Source organism: Mustela nivalis (assembly GCF_964662115.1).
Source record: "Mustela nivalis genome assembly, chromosome: 8".
NCBI lineage: Eukaryota > Metazoa > Chordata > Mammalia > Carnivora > Mustelidae > Mustela > Mustela nivalis.
This window is the reverse complement of record NC_139027.1, coordinates 119,640,329-119,656,103: the sequence shown is the minus strand read 5'-3', so window position 1 is coordinate 119,656,103 and position 15,775 is coordinate 119,640,329. Positions and strand designations below refer to the sequence as shown.

The 15,775-nt window shown below is 52.4% G+C and overlaps 1 protein-coding gene across 3 annotated transcripts; it reads right to left on the bottom strand.

Annotated features, from left to right (window-relative positions):
- Positions 1-325: 325 nt before the first annotated feature.
- On the bottom strand, positions 326-15,026 carry BPIFB6 (BPI fold containing family B member 6). Of its 3 annotated transcripts, XM_082745978.1 has the most exons (17): positions 14,949-15,018; positions 13,012-13,063; positions 12,243-12,350; positions 10,899-10,983; positions 10,107-10,211; positions 9,485-9,634; positions 9,266-9,329; positions 8,783-8,843; positions 7,899-7,990; positions 6,739-6,915; positions 5,636-5,689; positions 5,061-5,234; positions 4,015-4,082; positions 2,530-2,575; positions 1,674-1,737; positions 1,165-1,241; positions 326-545 (listed from the first exon to the last, which is right to left on the bottom strand). In XM_082745978.1, the coding sequence occupies exons 3-17, from the start codon at positions 12,340-12,342 to the stop codon at positions 513-515; spliced, it is 1,350 nt and encodes a 449-aa protein (XP_082602104.1). In that variant the 5' UTR covers positions 12,343-12,350; positions 13,012-13,063; positions 14,949-15,018; the 3' UTR covers positions 326-512. The 3 variants fall into 3 exon arrangements, with proteins under 3 accessions (XP_082602104.1, XP_082602103.1, XP_082602105.1); XM_082745977.1 differs by lacking the exon at positions 13,012-13,063 and having other exon boundaries at positions 14,949-15,026; XM_082745979.1 differs by lacking the exon at positions 13,012-13,063 and having other exon boundaries at positions 14,930-14,991.
- Positions 15,027-15,775: the final 749 nt, after the last annotated feature.

Sequence of the window (15,775 nt, the reverse complement as noted above, 5' to 3'; positions counted from 1 at the left end):
GCAGCTGAGATGGGCCGAGAGGGGTTTTGCCATTTGCTAAGATGTGTGACCTCATGAAAGGAGTTGGCCCTGTGCCTCAGCTTCCCCATCTGTAAAATGGAGATGGCCATAGTTGCATGGGTTATTGGGTGGATGAAATGAGATAGTACAAGTAAAGTCTGGAGCATGGCATTCAGCAGGTGCTCCATATATGCCCACATCTGCCCCTGAAGGCTGTGACCAGTGTTCCTGTAGACTCCAAGCCAGTCTTACACTCCAAAACCCACTGAAGCAGAAGAAGAGGCAGGCATCACTTTACTACAAATAAAGAGATCAAACCATCAGATGTTCGTGAGGAGCTTTCTCCTGTTTATTGCCAAGGCCCAGCCCAGGCCGGCCCCACTCACTCCTTGTCAAAGAGGGTGGCCACTCGCAGTAAGGGGCCTTGGCCCACCGGCTCCACTCGGAGGCTCCTCCAGGGGGCGCAGCTGGGTGGGTCCGTGGGGGCAACCAGCAGGCGAAACCTGCCCTGGTCAGTTCAGCTTCAAGTTCAGCACCAGGGCATTCTGAAAGGAAGCAAAGGGACCGGTGGGGCCGGGGAACCATCGCACAGGACGGCTCGGGCCGGGGGGCCAGGAAATGGAAGCCAGGGTGGTGTGTAGGAGCAGAGGATATCCTAGACCTGCCTGTGGCCCTTTGCACCTCTAAGTGTCCGTTTTCTCAGTGATCGAGTGGGGACAGCATCCCTACCTCCCAGAGTGGAGAGGTCAAATGAGAAACACGTACATTTATGCTTGCTATTAAATACTTGGCATGCAGTGTAAAGTTAATATTTATTAAGCACTTACTGTATGCCTTTAGGTGAATTATCTCAATAGTTCTTTCTGAGGTAGATACACCCATATTATCAGCCCTATTTTAAGCCACAGAAAAAGGTGAAGTCATTTGCCAGAGGTATTAGAGAAGGGAAGTAGCAGGACTCGAGTTTCCTTCTGGGGAGCCCCTGGCCAAGGGTCGCCCTAGGTCTGAGGAGGAGATTCTTGTTCAGGAAAGCAGCAGGATTGTACTGATGGCCGCTGCCCTCCTCAGGCCTCCTCCCTCCAGGCTGACAGAAGCAGGCTTTTGCTCATCATTCACTGGCCAAAAGTACTGACTGACCCGGCTTTTCTTAGCTCCTTAACTCACCTCTACTATGCTCAGCTCTGCCAGGTTGTAATCCATGTCCAGAAGGTCTGGAAGTGGGAACCCAACTTGGAGCGCATCTGAGAAACACAGTGAAAGTCATTTGAGCTGATGACTCTGCAGTCAATTGATTACTCCTTAAAGCCACTCCTTGGCCACTGGGAGCAGAGTAACGGGAAATAGCACAGGGACGGATTCACGATCTCTCCCAGCCAGCGTGGCATAGAGAATGTAAGCCTGGTCACCGCGTACTCACATCCCAGGTCTGGGGCAAGATCTGACTCATGGTGTGGGGTCCAGAGCCAAGGATCCCAAACTGTGGAAGAGGCCTTTGTCCCCAGACAGGTGACATTCAGACTCCATTAACTTCAAAGACCCGGCAGTGACAATCCACTCTCTCTTTGCCTCCCTTATCTGGGGCCAGTGAAGGGGATTTGAGACCACCAAGGTGGCATCCCCTCCTTACAGTGTTTCTTGACACCAGTAAAGTCAAAGCCCCCTGGAGCCCTCACCGTTGACTACTGGGACGTACGCTTCTCGGAGATAATCAGTAATGAAGCCAGTCAACTTCTTCTCCTGGGGGTAAGAGAGAAAGAGAGAACACCCACATCATTTGATTCAACTCAGTTCAACAGATTTTTGCAGCCCTCACTTCAGCCACGTCTGGGGGCCACAGGAATGCATATTAGAGACATCAAATTGTTCACCAAGCATCAAAACTGGAAGGACCCTGTTTGACTGTATGCTAATGCATACAGTTAGCCCCTGTAGAGTGACATGATGGGCCTTGGGTCATGGTGCAGGCACAGAGGAATTGAGGACACAGAGGGTGACCTGTGGGTCTCCTGTTGCTCCTACAGAAAACTCAGTAGTTTTGATCAGTCAGTCATTCACTACCTCTCTGTACCTCAGTTTCCCCATCTGTGAAAATGGAATATAATAGTGCCTATGCCCAGGGGATCAGTGAGTTTGGGTAGAGCACAGAGCACAGAGTAAGTGTTTAGGAAGTGCTATTGTTGTTATTATTATTATTGGTGCCTACTGGTCAGGTTCTGTCCTAGGACCTAAGGCTACAGAGACTAATAAAAATGACAGCTGGGCCAACCAACCCAGCCCAGGCTGCTGCTATGCACAACAGTGTAATTAAAATCAATCCACGGAGATGTCTAAATTCTGTCCAGAAGAGGAGAGGGACTCAGCGAGGCTACGTGAATTTCCCAAGGTCACACAGCAAAGCCAGCTTCCCCAAGCCCCAGCGTGAGCTGCTCTATTCCTTCTGCCTCCATTTCAGGGGCCATCCCTGCCAAGGGAGAACAAGCACAGTCTTGCCCTCAAACCAGAGCAGAAAGAAGCACTTGAGATACTTACATTGAAAGCACCAATCGATGAGGACTCCCGTGACAGGCTCAGTAATCTGCATGGGGTGGCAGGGGCAGGGGACAAGGAGTGGGCAGGGCAGTCAGAGCTACTGCTCCTGACCACGGATAAAGGGGATCTCCAACACCTACAGACCCTCCCTGATGCAGAAGTCCCTATACAGCCTTCAGACCAGATGCTCGTAAGTCCCTACTTGGATACTACCTACGACGGAGCAGTCCTCTCCTTTCATTACAGCCTATTTTGTTTCCTACAGCTCAAACCACTCCTTCTTCTCATGGGTCCTGACTCTTCCCTCTGGGACTCCCAGCCATGTCTATGCTCCTGCCCAATGCTAGGCATGCAAGGGTTTGTTGCCCAATAAATCAGTCCCACATCCCTGCAGGGCATAGGATTAAGACCCTTCACATGACCCCCTCCTGGCACAGCCTCCAATAAGCATTAATACATGATGGCACCCATGACAGTCATCTGATTTTGTCTTCCCAAGTTCTATTCTCTATTCAGTAGCAGACCTCCCATTTTCCACTCTGATTCCAAGGCATTCAGAGTCCCAGGATGAGCACGACCCGGACCTGACCAATCAGAACATTTCATCTCTGGCATCAGTGGCTAGTTTCCGACTGGTGATGTGATCCATGCTAAACCAATGAGAAGCAGCCTTGGACTTGGAACTGAGCCCCCATTGGACAAGAGGCCTCTCTTGGTGTTGGGGACTTTTGCCACCACCTAGGGACAGGCTGCCTGAGAATTCAGCCAACAGAGTGGACAGTGAAGATCAAGGGAGGAGGGAGATCCTGAGAACTTTGTGTACCTAAGATCCAGCCATGCCTGAAAGTAAGAAATTAAGATCTACCCCTAGAGTTTTCAATTATGTGAGCCCAAAGATTCTCTTTTGGGCTTAGCCAGTTAAATTGGAATTGTCTCTGGCACCGAAAGAATCTTGGCCTGATACAAGTCAGATCCAAGATTAAGTCAAATGTAAAAAGTAAGGAGGAAGACTACGGTGTTGAAGTAGGATAATGAATATAACGTTGGAGCCAGTGCTTCACATACAGACAGAGCTCTATTAATGTTAGCTATTGGTAGTAGAAGGACAGGCTTCCAGGAGGAGGTGGCATTTATGGTGGATGCCAGGAGGCAGGTGGCATTTGGATGACATGGGCAAAAGCTTATTAATGGAAAAGGGGACATGGACCCACGATCAGACTCACTGTGCAAGAGCCTAGAAGAGCAGAAGCAATTGGTGGGAGAATTTGAGAGGGGCCTTGAGTGCCAGGCTAAGATTTGGGAGGAGATCATTCAAATAATGGGGAGCTATTGAGGATTCTAGAAGAGAGATGGTGACCAGAGCAGCCCGGCAGTGTGGGTCATGCTGGATGGATCAGAGGGAGACCCTGGAGCAGAAAAACCAAGCACTTGTGGTAATGCCCGTGCAGGGGAACAAGGACACCAGCACAGGCAGCAGAATCCTACCTGTTCAGAGAGGTGACCATCTGCAGACGGTTCTCACGAACAGAGTACTGGATTTTCAGGTTGAAGTGCTGGCAGGTGGCAGAAGGGGACAAAAGCAGGGAGAAGGCAGTGGGTGCCCCATAAGGGCTGGTAAAACCCAGGGGCTCCACCACCTTCCCTGCATCATTGCCATGGCAAAGCAGGGGTCTTCCTCTCTGCCCATCCCATCTTCAGGAACTGAATTTAGTAGTCTCCCCCTGCCCGCAGCCCAGGTTCCTCAACATCTCTGTACCTGCCCCAGGATTAGACTCTTAAAAATATCTGGCACCAGGGCACTTGAGTGGCTCAGTTGGTTGGGCATCTGCCTTTGGCTCACGTCATGATCCCAGGATCCTGAGATCGAGTCCCATGTCGGGTTCCCTGCAGTGGGAGCCTGCTTCTCCCTCTCCTCCTTACCCATGCTCTCTTCTCATTATCTCTGTCTGTCTCTCTCTTGAATAATTATATAAAATAAAATAAATACATCTGACACCTTGTAGGTCCTTGCACACACCACGTTATTGCTCCAGCCTTTGCACATCCTGTTATATCTACGTGGGGTACCTTCTATCACCAGCATTAACCCTTTCTGTGGCCAGCTCCTGCTCAACCTTGAAAACATAGTGTAGGCATCACCTCCTCTGGGAAGTCCTCCGTGATTTCCTCAACTAGATTTGAGAACTTCCTAGGCTCCTATATTTCCCTAGGTGAGCCCTTTTCAGCCCTTGTATATGCTAATGAATGTTGGAGGAAGGAAAGGAGGTAGGGAAGGGGGGAAGAAGATAGGCATGGAGGGAGGAGAGAGAAAGGAAGGACCCAACTGTTTGTTGATCTTTCTGTCCATTCAAAGATTAAAGTGGCAGAGCCAAGGATCAGATACCAGGTGACAGCTCCCAGGAGGTTAGGATCACATAATTGGGATTAATTAAGGATATGTCAATATATTACTTGGCTATCAACTAAAATCCTACACTGCAGCCTTGAATATCCATAAAGTGGGGCTTAAGTGGGAAAGAGATTGTACTCACACTTTCCAGGAGAAAGAGGGATACGGGAGCCTTGCCCCGCCGCCGAACAGCAAACATCTCCAGGGTGCCGTGGAGGTGCAGTAGGCTATTGCCTGTCTCCATGGTGATCTTGGGGGGCTTGTTTATCCTGATCTGGGTCACCAAGGGCTTCGGCTTGGGATAAGCCTTAGTTACCTACAGAAACCAGGACACTCCCCTCAAGGCCCACCCTCAGATGGGTGGCTTCAGCTGAAACCAGGAGTCCATCATGAAGTAGGTGATTAGTACCCTGGACACAGAAAACATGACATGCAAGGGCATGCATGCACAGAAAACATGACATGCATGTCTACCGGGAAATAAAAGAAACAAAACAAGCAGTCTGGCTCTTTCTTATTAGACATAGAAAGTATAACCCACAAAACCTGAGCTGTTTCTATGCTAGACCCAAAGAGTACTTTATGGAGAAGTCAGGATGATGCTATATCAGACAAGAGAAATGTGACCTTGAAAGTCTGCCTCCCAAATCCCTTGTTCCCTTCAACTGGAGAACAGAGCAGGGAGATATGGAGATCATGGGCAGTTAGGGCACTCACTTTAGGGATGAAGCCAGCCAGGGTCTTTGTGGTTTGTGGGGGCAGTTGACCAATCTACAAAATAAATCAAGGTTAAGATTACTGAAGTCTTCCCCTGTCCTTCTGAACAGACACCTCCTCTGAGTCTATAAGGTAAGCCCTCTGTGGTTCCCTCCTGCATATTATCACCCTGTGATTAAGTAGATAAGGAGCTCCCGGGTAGCTCAGATTGTGGTTACATGACCCAATGTCCATGGCTCTTCGCATAAGGTCAGATGCTGAGAAAATGTTGGATGAAAAACTGGCAGACAGATGTAGAATGGATGGATGTGATGCATGAGAGAAGGGTGGGTGGACGGACTTGTGGGTGCGTGGATAAATGGGGAAATGGATCAACAAATGAGTGCTGAATGGATTCGTGGATGGACGGATGAGCCCTTATGCAAGAGAATGAATAATAAATGAGCAGGTGGATGGGGTGGGTGGAGGGATGAAAGGAATGATGGATAAGAAGATGGGTAGGTAAGAAGATGTGGGGTGGTCTGATAAATGGAAGGTAGAGTGGATAAGGAATAGATTGATAGGTGGTAGGATGGATGAGAAGGTACATGGATGGATGGAGGGTGTATGGATGGGACGATGAAATGACGGATCAGCGGTGATGGATGGAAAGATGGATGAATGTCCAGATGAGTAGAATGCTGGATAATGGAGAGTTGGGTAGGTATATGGGTGTTTGGGTGGTGAAGGACAGATATAGACTCACTTCTTTGATAGTATCAGACCCTGTGGTTGGATGGCGGCTGGATGGATAGAGTCTAGGGCATGAATACATGATGGTGAGATGGATGGACAAGGGGCTGATGACTGGATAAGAAAATGGGAATGGATGGCCAGAGCATGAGACCTGTAGGTTGATCTATAAATGCTTGGTTGCATTGACAGTTGGACGGACGGATGAGTAGATGTGGTTACGTGGACAGAGAGATGGTCGGTGCTAGGGCACACTGATGATAGAGACCCAAATCAGTCCCGGCAATTCCAGTCTTGGTGCTTTCCCCAGCCCCAGGATAATTCTCAGAACAGACACGCCAAGCAGGGACTGTCATTACGGGGCAGCTCACCTTCATATCATGGACATTCACATCCAACGACTTCTGCAGAAGGGCCAGCTCTGCGGTGAGGAAGGTGGCCGAGAGCAGCAGCTGTGAGGAGCCTTCAGCATAGCCTTCAGGGAACTCAAAGGCCTCCCCAGCGTTGGCAGGCTGGATGGTGTTGCCCCCTTGCTGTTGCACTGTAGGCTGTGGGACAGCGGGGAGAGAGATGCTCGGCCTTGGCCATGAAGGACTGTGGCTGGGAAAAAGACTATCCTCCTTGGTGCGCCTGGGTGGCTCAGTGGGTTAAAGCCTCTGCCTTCAGGTCTGGTCCTGATCCCAGGGTCCTGGGATCGAGCCCTGCATCAGGCTCTCTGCTCAGCGGGGAGCCTACTTCCCTTCCTCTCTCTCTCTCTGCCTACTTGTGATCTGTCAAATAAATAAATAAATCTAAAAAAGAAGAAAAAAATACTCTGTCCTCCAAACTAAGTGGTGCCAAACCAGCCCTCAAGTCAGCAAGTCACTAGATGGTAGGGCCAAGAGCAGGCTATCCTCCTAGGGTACAGATGGGTAAACTGAGGCCTGTGAGGATAAAGGATCAGTCACTAAGCCACAGGTGGTCACTCATGGGATTGCTTAAATAACCCCAGTTAATCTGACTGGGTTGGAGCTCTCGTTGATGTAGACATGCTTTCTGCTTATACTCAGAAGGAAGTGAGTGGCAAACAACGCAAGGCCTGGGAGCACCGCACCAGAGGAAGGCTTCACGAGAAAATGATGTTGGGGCTTTTTCTTCCCAATCCAGGAAGAGGCACCTGGAGTTCTGGAGACCTGGCTGAGGACCCACCTCTGCCACCAACTCCCAGTGAGACCCAAGTCCTGTCTCCTCCACCACCTGGCTCCCGTGTTCCCATGGGTAAAACTGGGTGAGCCACTCTTTGCAAGAAGCAGACAGCCTTCAGAAGGTGTGAGTGTGGGGTCAGCAGTCCTGGGAGTCAGCTCAGGACTCGGAATTCATGTTGAGAGCAGAAAGAGGGAGAAAGCTTCAGTGTCAGGGAACACTCTCTTGGTGGGCTTGGTCTGCCAGAGCCGGAAGGACCCTCCCACCCTCCACAGCCCTGTCCAGCCACCTCCCCAGCAGAAGCAGGCTGGTGAGATCCCAGACCCTGGGAGGGTCCCCTGGCACTTACACTGAAGTCTACTTGGACGGAGCTGGCCGTGGTGGTCGGCATGGACGTCAGGACATATTTGATCGTGCCCATCTGGCCCACGGGCATCGGGGCTGTGTAAGAAGGGTTCTACTCAGAAAGGGTCCAACTAGGGGCAGGTCATAGATGCTGGCATCAGCCAGCTGCTACCTGAGCTGGCCCAGGTACCAGAGGCCTTGGCCCTCTGTGTGACCCAAGGCAAGTTGCTTAGCATCTCTGGGCCTCAGTAACTTCATCTGTAGAATGGAGCCAGTGGTGGCTGGCCTGGAAATCCCGCTCCCTTGCATCACTCTGTGGCCACAGAACTTGAGAGTTTCCTGAGGGCTGTTGTGGCTCAGTTCCCACAACAGACTGGTGTGATCAGGATTCTTGGCCCTGTTTTATAGATGTGTAGACTGAGGCTCAGAGGAGTAAAGTGTCCCAGGCCATGCTGCTGAGCACATGGGCCAGTTTTCTTCATTCCCAGCCATTGGGTTTTCCTCTCACCCCACTAACAAACCCCATGAACCCTGAGATAGCAGATGCCATAGATCCCCAGGGGCAGAGGAAAGAGTCAGGTATCATCACTATAGGATTACTATGCAGGGTGCGAGGTTTGTGGAAGAGCCCACCATGACTGCTGTCCTTGGAGTATTGGGGGTCATGGATAGAACATTGGATGGAAGGCTGAGACAAAAATCCCAGAGTCCCTCAGGCCCTCAGGTTTCCCATCTGGACAGTAGGGGGGTAGACAGTCACCAAGACCTTAGACCTCTTCTGTCCCAAGGCTGGGCTTGGAAAAGGCGCTTGAATGGGGAATGAAGGCTGCCAAATCCAGCCATCCAGATGTCCCCATGTGGGAGCAAGGCATGGCTGGGGCCACTCACCATTCAGGCTGGCCCACTTCTTGTTCACGTACACCAGGACCGCGTCGATGGCTGGACACATCTGGAAGCAGAAAGGCGCTGGGCTGAGGGGGCCCCGGCATGGAGGACCTCATTCCTCACAGCTGAATGGGACTCCATGGGGAGACCCAAGAGTCCTGGAGGGACAGGGACTGGAGGGGAAACCGAGGCCCCAAGTCACACAGAAAGTCAGTGGCAGAGCCTAGGCTAGAGTCCCAAGCTCCGAACCACAGTCTGCAGAATCAGCAAGGACTGGTCCCCCAGCAAATGGTAAGCATTCCTCCTTCTGTGCTCATGGCAGACATCACTAGATGATCAAAGCACTTTTTCCCCCTGAGGCAGCCATAGCCTCAGAGTCCTCCTCAGTCAGTCGGAGTGGCACTCGAGAGAAAAGGCATTTTCCAGCCCTGGTCCGAGCACTGCCCGGGATGTGGGTGCGGGTGGAGGCTTGCTCCAGGCACTCACCAGGCTCGGAAGAACTTTGTGTAGCGTGCTGTCCAGGAACTTGTTGACAACCTTAGGCAGCATGCTGGACACAGAGGATGGGGACAGGGCATAGACGGTAGGCAGTTAGGTACAGGAGACATACAGGGACACGACAAAGGGAGTGACTCCGGGAGCGGGACAGAGGGCAGGGGCGGCACCGTGGACCCCACCCACCTCCCCAGCCACGGAGTCCCTCACTTGCTAGGCATGTTGGTCTTCACACTGATCAGGATGATCTCACAGCCCTCGCTCTTAAACACGGGGAGGCCCGTTTCCTCATCCTGCAGAAGCCGGTCGGTGGCTGTGATGTTCAGAGCCACGATGATCTCCATGTTCCCACCCATGAAGCTGGAGGGGCGGGCAAGCAGGCATCATGGACAGCTATGCCACTGCGGCCACTATCCTTGTCTCATCTTTGCTCTCAGTCTCAGCAACTCTGGGAGGGGGAAAGGGTCAGAGGCACCACCCCCACAGGACAGAAAAGAGGATGGGACCTGCTCAAGGTCACAAAACCAGTCTTCCTCTTCCCTCTTGCTTTGGGGAATTCCTACACAACCTTTAAAACCCTCCTCAGCTATCATTATCTCCCCGAAGCCTTTTTTGATTGCCCTCACACTGCTAGTGCTTCCTCTGTCCTAGGCTAAGCGCTCAGTCTGTGATCGTCTAGGCTCAGGTCTGGTTCCCACCCAACGCAGGAACCAGATATGCCCATCTCAGAGCACAGCGCCCAGGCGGTCCACAGTAGGTACTCAATAAATGTACACAGAAGAGTAAGACAAGGGCATGCTCCTCTCCCCCTCCCCTCCTCTGCCATCCTCACCTCTTGCCAGTGATGGTCATGCCGGTGGACACACACTGGAAGATACCCACGCCAGGGATGAAGTTCAAGGTGATGACAGGCAGCTGCACATCCTTCACTTTCACACTGGGAGGGGTCAGACATCCACAGCAATGAGAACCCGACTGTTGAAACCCAGGCCCTGAACCCTGTTCCTCCACCACCATGTCTGGAACTCTTGGGTAACCGCCCCCCGCCCCCGTCCTGTCACAGGGATAAGCCTGCGTCATGGGGCCATCGTGAGATGCAAAGCCTGGAAATTGTTTGTACACAGTACTTGCCATGTGTGAATCAGGACACTTGGCTGTGTGACCTTGGGCTGTACCCTTCCTCTCTGGGGGCTTCAGCTTCCCCACTGGCAAGATGGGGAGGTTTGCCAATGGCATCACTGTTGGCATTTTGGGCAGAATAATTCTTTGTTTTGGGGGGCTGTCCTGTGTCTCGTAGGACGTTTAGCAGCATCGCTGTTTCCCGACATTGCCAAATGCTCCTTGGAGGCAAAATCCCCCATGGTTGAGAACCACCAGTCGAGATCCAGGATAACAAAGATGTGGCTCATCTAACACCCTCCATCACCACCATTGCTGACCCAAGCTCTCAGCAGACGCTGCTAATTGGTCACTGTCTATTTCCAGCTCAGTGCAGAGTGCTCAGAGTCCATCTTCCCCAGCACATCCCAGGCAGGCTCCTCTCCCTTCTGCCCTCTCAGGTCCTGGACACGGCATTCCCCACCACCCTCTGCCCTGCCACCCCCAAAGCCCATCCCCTGCTCACTTGGTGATGCCCTTGATGGGCTTCTTGCCTGCCTCAGCTGCCATCTGTTCCAGGATGTGGCTCTCATCCATGGCGCTCTGCACCTCTGGATGGGACAGGGTGGTGGGGGGTGTCACAGAGAGATGCTTAGCGGGGCTCCCCACTGCTTTCCTGTCTGGAGCCAACCTCTCAGACATCCCAGGCATAGGCCACTCACAAGTGGCACAACTCTGTGCCCACAGTCCCTGTGCCCCGCCCTGGGCTGGGTGATGGGGAGACTCAGAGAAGAGCCACACCTGGCCCCTGTCCTCAGCCTCACGCAGCAGTCACCAGCAATGACAGTAACAAGTGACAAGAGCCATCCATAGTATGCAGACAGTTGGAGGAACCGCAGGAGGGGTTTGTTCCAGGAGGAGAAGAGCTGGGGAAGGCTTCCAAGAGGAGGTGCCCCATCAGCTGGTTCTTGAAGGAGGGATAGGAATTTTCACTAGGAGGCAGAGACTTTGAAGGCTAGTCCATGAAAAATGCATAAGTGGAGAAGCGAGGAAGAAGGTAGCATAGAGAGTTAAGAGTGAGAAAATTCAGCAAGGCTGGAGGGCGGGGCCAGACAGGACAGGGAGGAAGCAGTCTGCAGGGGGCATATCATGGAGGTCCGAACCCCAGGCCTAGAGTATTGACTTTATCCTGTGGCCCAGCCATCCTCAAAGCTGCGTGACGAGGGAGCATCTGAGAGCTTATTAAAGATGCAGATGCTGCTGGTTCCCCACTGGGGGTCCCAGCCCCCAGTCAGAGACTGATTCCCAGAAAGGGGACGAAGACAGAGCCGGAGGAATTGTCATCAGCTCTTTGCAGCAGCACGTGACTTCATTTCCCCTGACATTGTGGAGCTAGGAGGTGGCAAGTGACTTTTACTAAAGGTACCCCAGGAGAGTGTAAACTCACACTTCATTGTAAGGACTGGTCACCCGATTTCACATTTCTTTACATTTTAAGTTTATGGAGGAGTAGACCCTAACACAGAGCAGTAACACCTTGCCTGAGGTCACAGAGCAAATTGTTGGCAGAGCTGGGCTTTGGCTCCGGTCTGTCTTCCCCACAATCCTCTTATGGCCCCAGGCCTGCTGTCAGGGTCTGGAGAGTCTCTGGGGAAGCAGGGTTTCCAGCTCTGCCTCCAACTTGTGGAGGGACCCTGGACAAGTCACCCTATTTTCTCTGGGTCTCAGTTTCTTCCTCAGCCAAATGGAGGAATAATATCATTGCCGTTAACTTTTATTTTGAGGATCGTGGGATGCTCAAGGCCGTGCAAACAGGAGCGGTCACCACGCCCCACCTGCCCCCAGCCCCGAGCCCCGCTCGCCAGCTCACCGCGGTTCATGATGTCCATGCCCAGCCGCAGCCGTGCCCCAGGGTCTGCTCGGGTGTGGGTCAGCAGGCCGCAGAGGGCCAGAAACAGGATTTGCATCATGGCTCCACCTGTGCCACAGGTCCGCAGTTGGTTGCAGCCCCCCAGGCCCCAGTTTCCCTGGGGGCCTCCCATGTTCCAAAAGAGAACAGGCCCCCTGGATGGTCTTGGGGGTCCAGGAGCCTTTGAACTCCAGCCAGTTCCACAAACCTCATTGCTGACTTCCAGAGGGGTCCAAAAGTGTCCAAATTAAACACAGAGCCTCAGGGGCACCCCAGGAAGGTCACTTCCCTTGTCTAGGCCTCAGTTTCCCCATCTGTGGGCATGATATATTCTGACCAGCCTGCATTATGGGGTTGGTGGGGGGCTTCAGCTGCTGTTTTTCATAAGTTCAAGGGCAGCTCAGTGCCAGGCAATTCCAGGGCCGCAGAGGGGATGGGGAACTCCCACCATAGTATGGGAATGGGGGAACCCTCTGCTCCCCCAATCCTGATACTACAGTCAATGGCATCCCCCACTTCCTTTGGCTCAATCTCACTTCCAGAAATCTCAACTCACAGCTCCTTAAGGTCCCTTGAGATATTACCACACCAGAAAGGAAACTGAGGCAAACACACAGGTCTGATGGGCAGTGAGTAGAGAACTGAATAAGGACCTCCCCGGGCCCTTCAAGGTTTCCAGAAAAGCTTCACCTCAACCCCAGACCCCCAGAAATTCCACCCTCTTACTTACCGAGACCTGAAATTCTCCCAAGCAGAGGGCAAGTGTTTATTTCAGGTTTGAGCTGTGGACGGGCAGATTTAAAAAGGGACCGTGGCGCCTGGCTTGAGTCACCCAGAGACGGGGAGTTCCAGCTGGACTCCTGCTAACATCAGGCTCTACCCCTGGGGGCTCCATGGACCCACAGAGGTGGGCGCCTACTGGAGCTGCCTCCCAGGCCAGAGCCCATACCTGGATTCATTCATTCACCTCACATTTACTGAGTGTCTGTTATGTGCTAGGCAGACCAGGCCACAAGGTACACATGGCAGAGATAGTCTTACTCCTCCTGAATCTTAAAGAGAAGCAATAGAATGGGATAGAGTGCGTGCATGCGTGCGTGCATGTGCGTGGAGGGGGCTGTGTGCGTGTGTGTGCGTGTGCATGTGTGTGCATCTGCTTGTGCGTGTGCGTGTGTATGCTCACTCGGGGCATGAGGGCTGGGGGGGTCAGGGAAGACCCCCCTGCTGAGACGGAGATATTGAGACTGAGACCTGAATGATGAGAAGCAGCCAGCTTTTAAAACGCCAGGAAGACCATTCAGGCCTACAATCAACATTTGCTAAATCAGAATCTAATCTCTTTCTCTCTCATTCAATTTTTAAACATTTAAAAAAAAATTTTTTTATTAACATATAATGTATTATTAGCCCCAGGGGTACAGGTCTGTGAATTACCAGGTTTACACACTTCACAGCACTAACCATAGTCTCTCATTCAATTTTTAAAGCTCTCTCTGGGCTTAAACAAAATCAGTCTTAGTGTTTCCTCAATGTCTGTAAACACACACACTCATGTGCCACGGGCATGTGTGGGGTACCTGCATGCCCAAGGCTGAGCCTCTTTGAAAATCCCCAGAGTTATTGTGAAGCTCAATATCAGGGTGACCTAGCAGGAAGGGGCTTGGTGAAGGTCTCCTCTGGCCTCAACCCCACCTCCCAGCCCCAAGACAGCCTACCTCAGTCTCTCATGCCCAGGCCAGCACTATTGCCAGGTATTGAGGCCACTCGGTAGGGAACGCCTGGGTGGCTCAGGGGGTTAAGCGTCTACCTTCAGCTCGGGTTATGATCTCAGGGTCCTGAGATTGAGTTTCGCATCGAGCCCCGCATCAGGGTCTCTGTTCGGTGGGGCGTCTGCCTTTCCCTCTCCCTCTGTCCTTCCCTTCTACTTGTGCTCTCTGTGGTGCATGCTCTCTCCCTCTCAGATAAATCAATAAAATCTTTTTTAAAAAATGAAAAGCCTACGTGGGGGATAAGCAGCTTGGGGTAACAGGGTTGTGTGAGTGTTTCTGGGACAGTCAATGCTAAGGTTTTGTTTCTGGCTTTGTTTGTCCTTTGCCTAGGCTGTTCTTCCTTTAGAATGCCCTTCCCTGCCCCAATCCACAGCCTGCTCATCCTCAAGTCCTAATTTCAGCCTTCGTCTCCTCCACCAGGAGGAAGAGACAAACAGCCCCAGTCTCAAAGATCGCAGCTTGAAATTGACTGTCTTAATCCATCCTACTGAAGATGAGTGTCTCCAGCTGTCCCCACCCCATCCTCTGCTCACATGTTTTCCTCCAACTGAAGTCCCTTCCTCCCTCTCTCTGCCCCTGTTGCCCCAGCTCAGCTCTGAGCTCCTGCAAAGCAGGATCTCCACGGTCCTCCCTCAGCCTCAGAGCCCAGCGAGGCCCCTTGGATCTTCTGTCTCCATCTTGCCTAAGTCCTGCAGCATCTGAAAATTTCAGTGGCTTCCTGTTGGGGGTGGGGGGGATCCAGGCAGGGGTCGGGACATTGATCCAAGCCCTGACCTTCCACCCACTTGTTGTGATCTCAGGCAAGTCCCTTCTCTCTGGGCCTCTTCTCATCTGTAAAATGACAGAGCTGGAGATGACACCGTCTGGGGAGATTTCCACGGATGGGGCCTGTCCTTACCTTGCTGAGCCCAGGGATAGCCTGCAGATGACAGACCTCTGCCTCCCAACCCTGGGACGAGAAAGTCCTTATATTCAGGAACCTGATTAGCTGTTTGGGTAATTAAGGGTTTAATAAGGCCCAGATAATTATCTAGCGGCCCAAAGAACAGGAGCCCCGAAGCTCACGTGATGCTTCAGTCTGTTCCAATGTCAATAACACAGAGGAGGAGAGTGGCTGGGGAGCCTGGGTGCTGCACGAGGGTGGGCACTGGGAAGCGGAGGATGCGGTCGCCTTAGCCGGTGTCAGGGCTCACACTGCCCCCCCCCTTCCCTGCATTCAGCAATTCCCACCAGGCTGGGCACGTAGCTGGCACTCGTCTGTTTTTTCCACAAACGTTTATTGAGAACCTACTGTGTGCCAGGCCTGTGCAGGTGCTGCATTGAACAAAGCTGTTGGGGTCCTCCTAGAGCCTACAGCGGGAGATAGACATGCCACAAATTGACAAATCACAGAGCCAGGTCGTTCCTGGGGTCGTAAGTGTGGTAAGCCAGGTCCCCCGCTGACCCAGGGGGATGAGACAGGAAGGGAAACAAGGAGTTGACGTTAGTGCCGAAGACTCGTGGAGCAGAGGGTATTACAGTTGATGCCCGAGGAGCGAGCAGAGCCCCTTGCTCAAGGTGTTCCAGGCCGGTGTCGGCAAGTGCAAAGGCCTGGCAGACATCGCCGGACCTGCCAGAGATGCACAGGAGACACAAGGAGCTGATGACCCCACACAGGATCCTCAGAGGGACCCTCCTGGAGGGAATGCCGGGAGTTGGTGAATAGCCACTGAGCTTCTCTCCGGG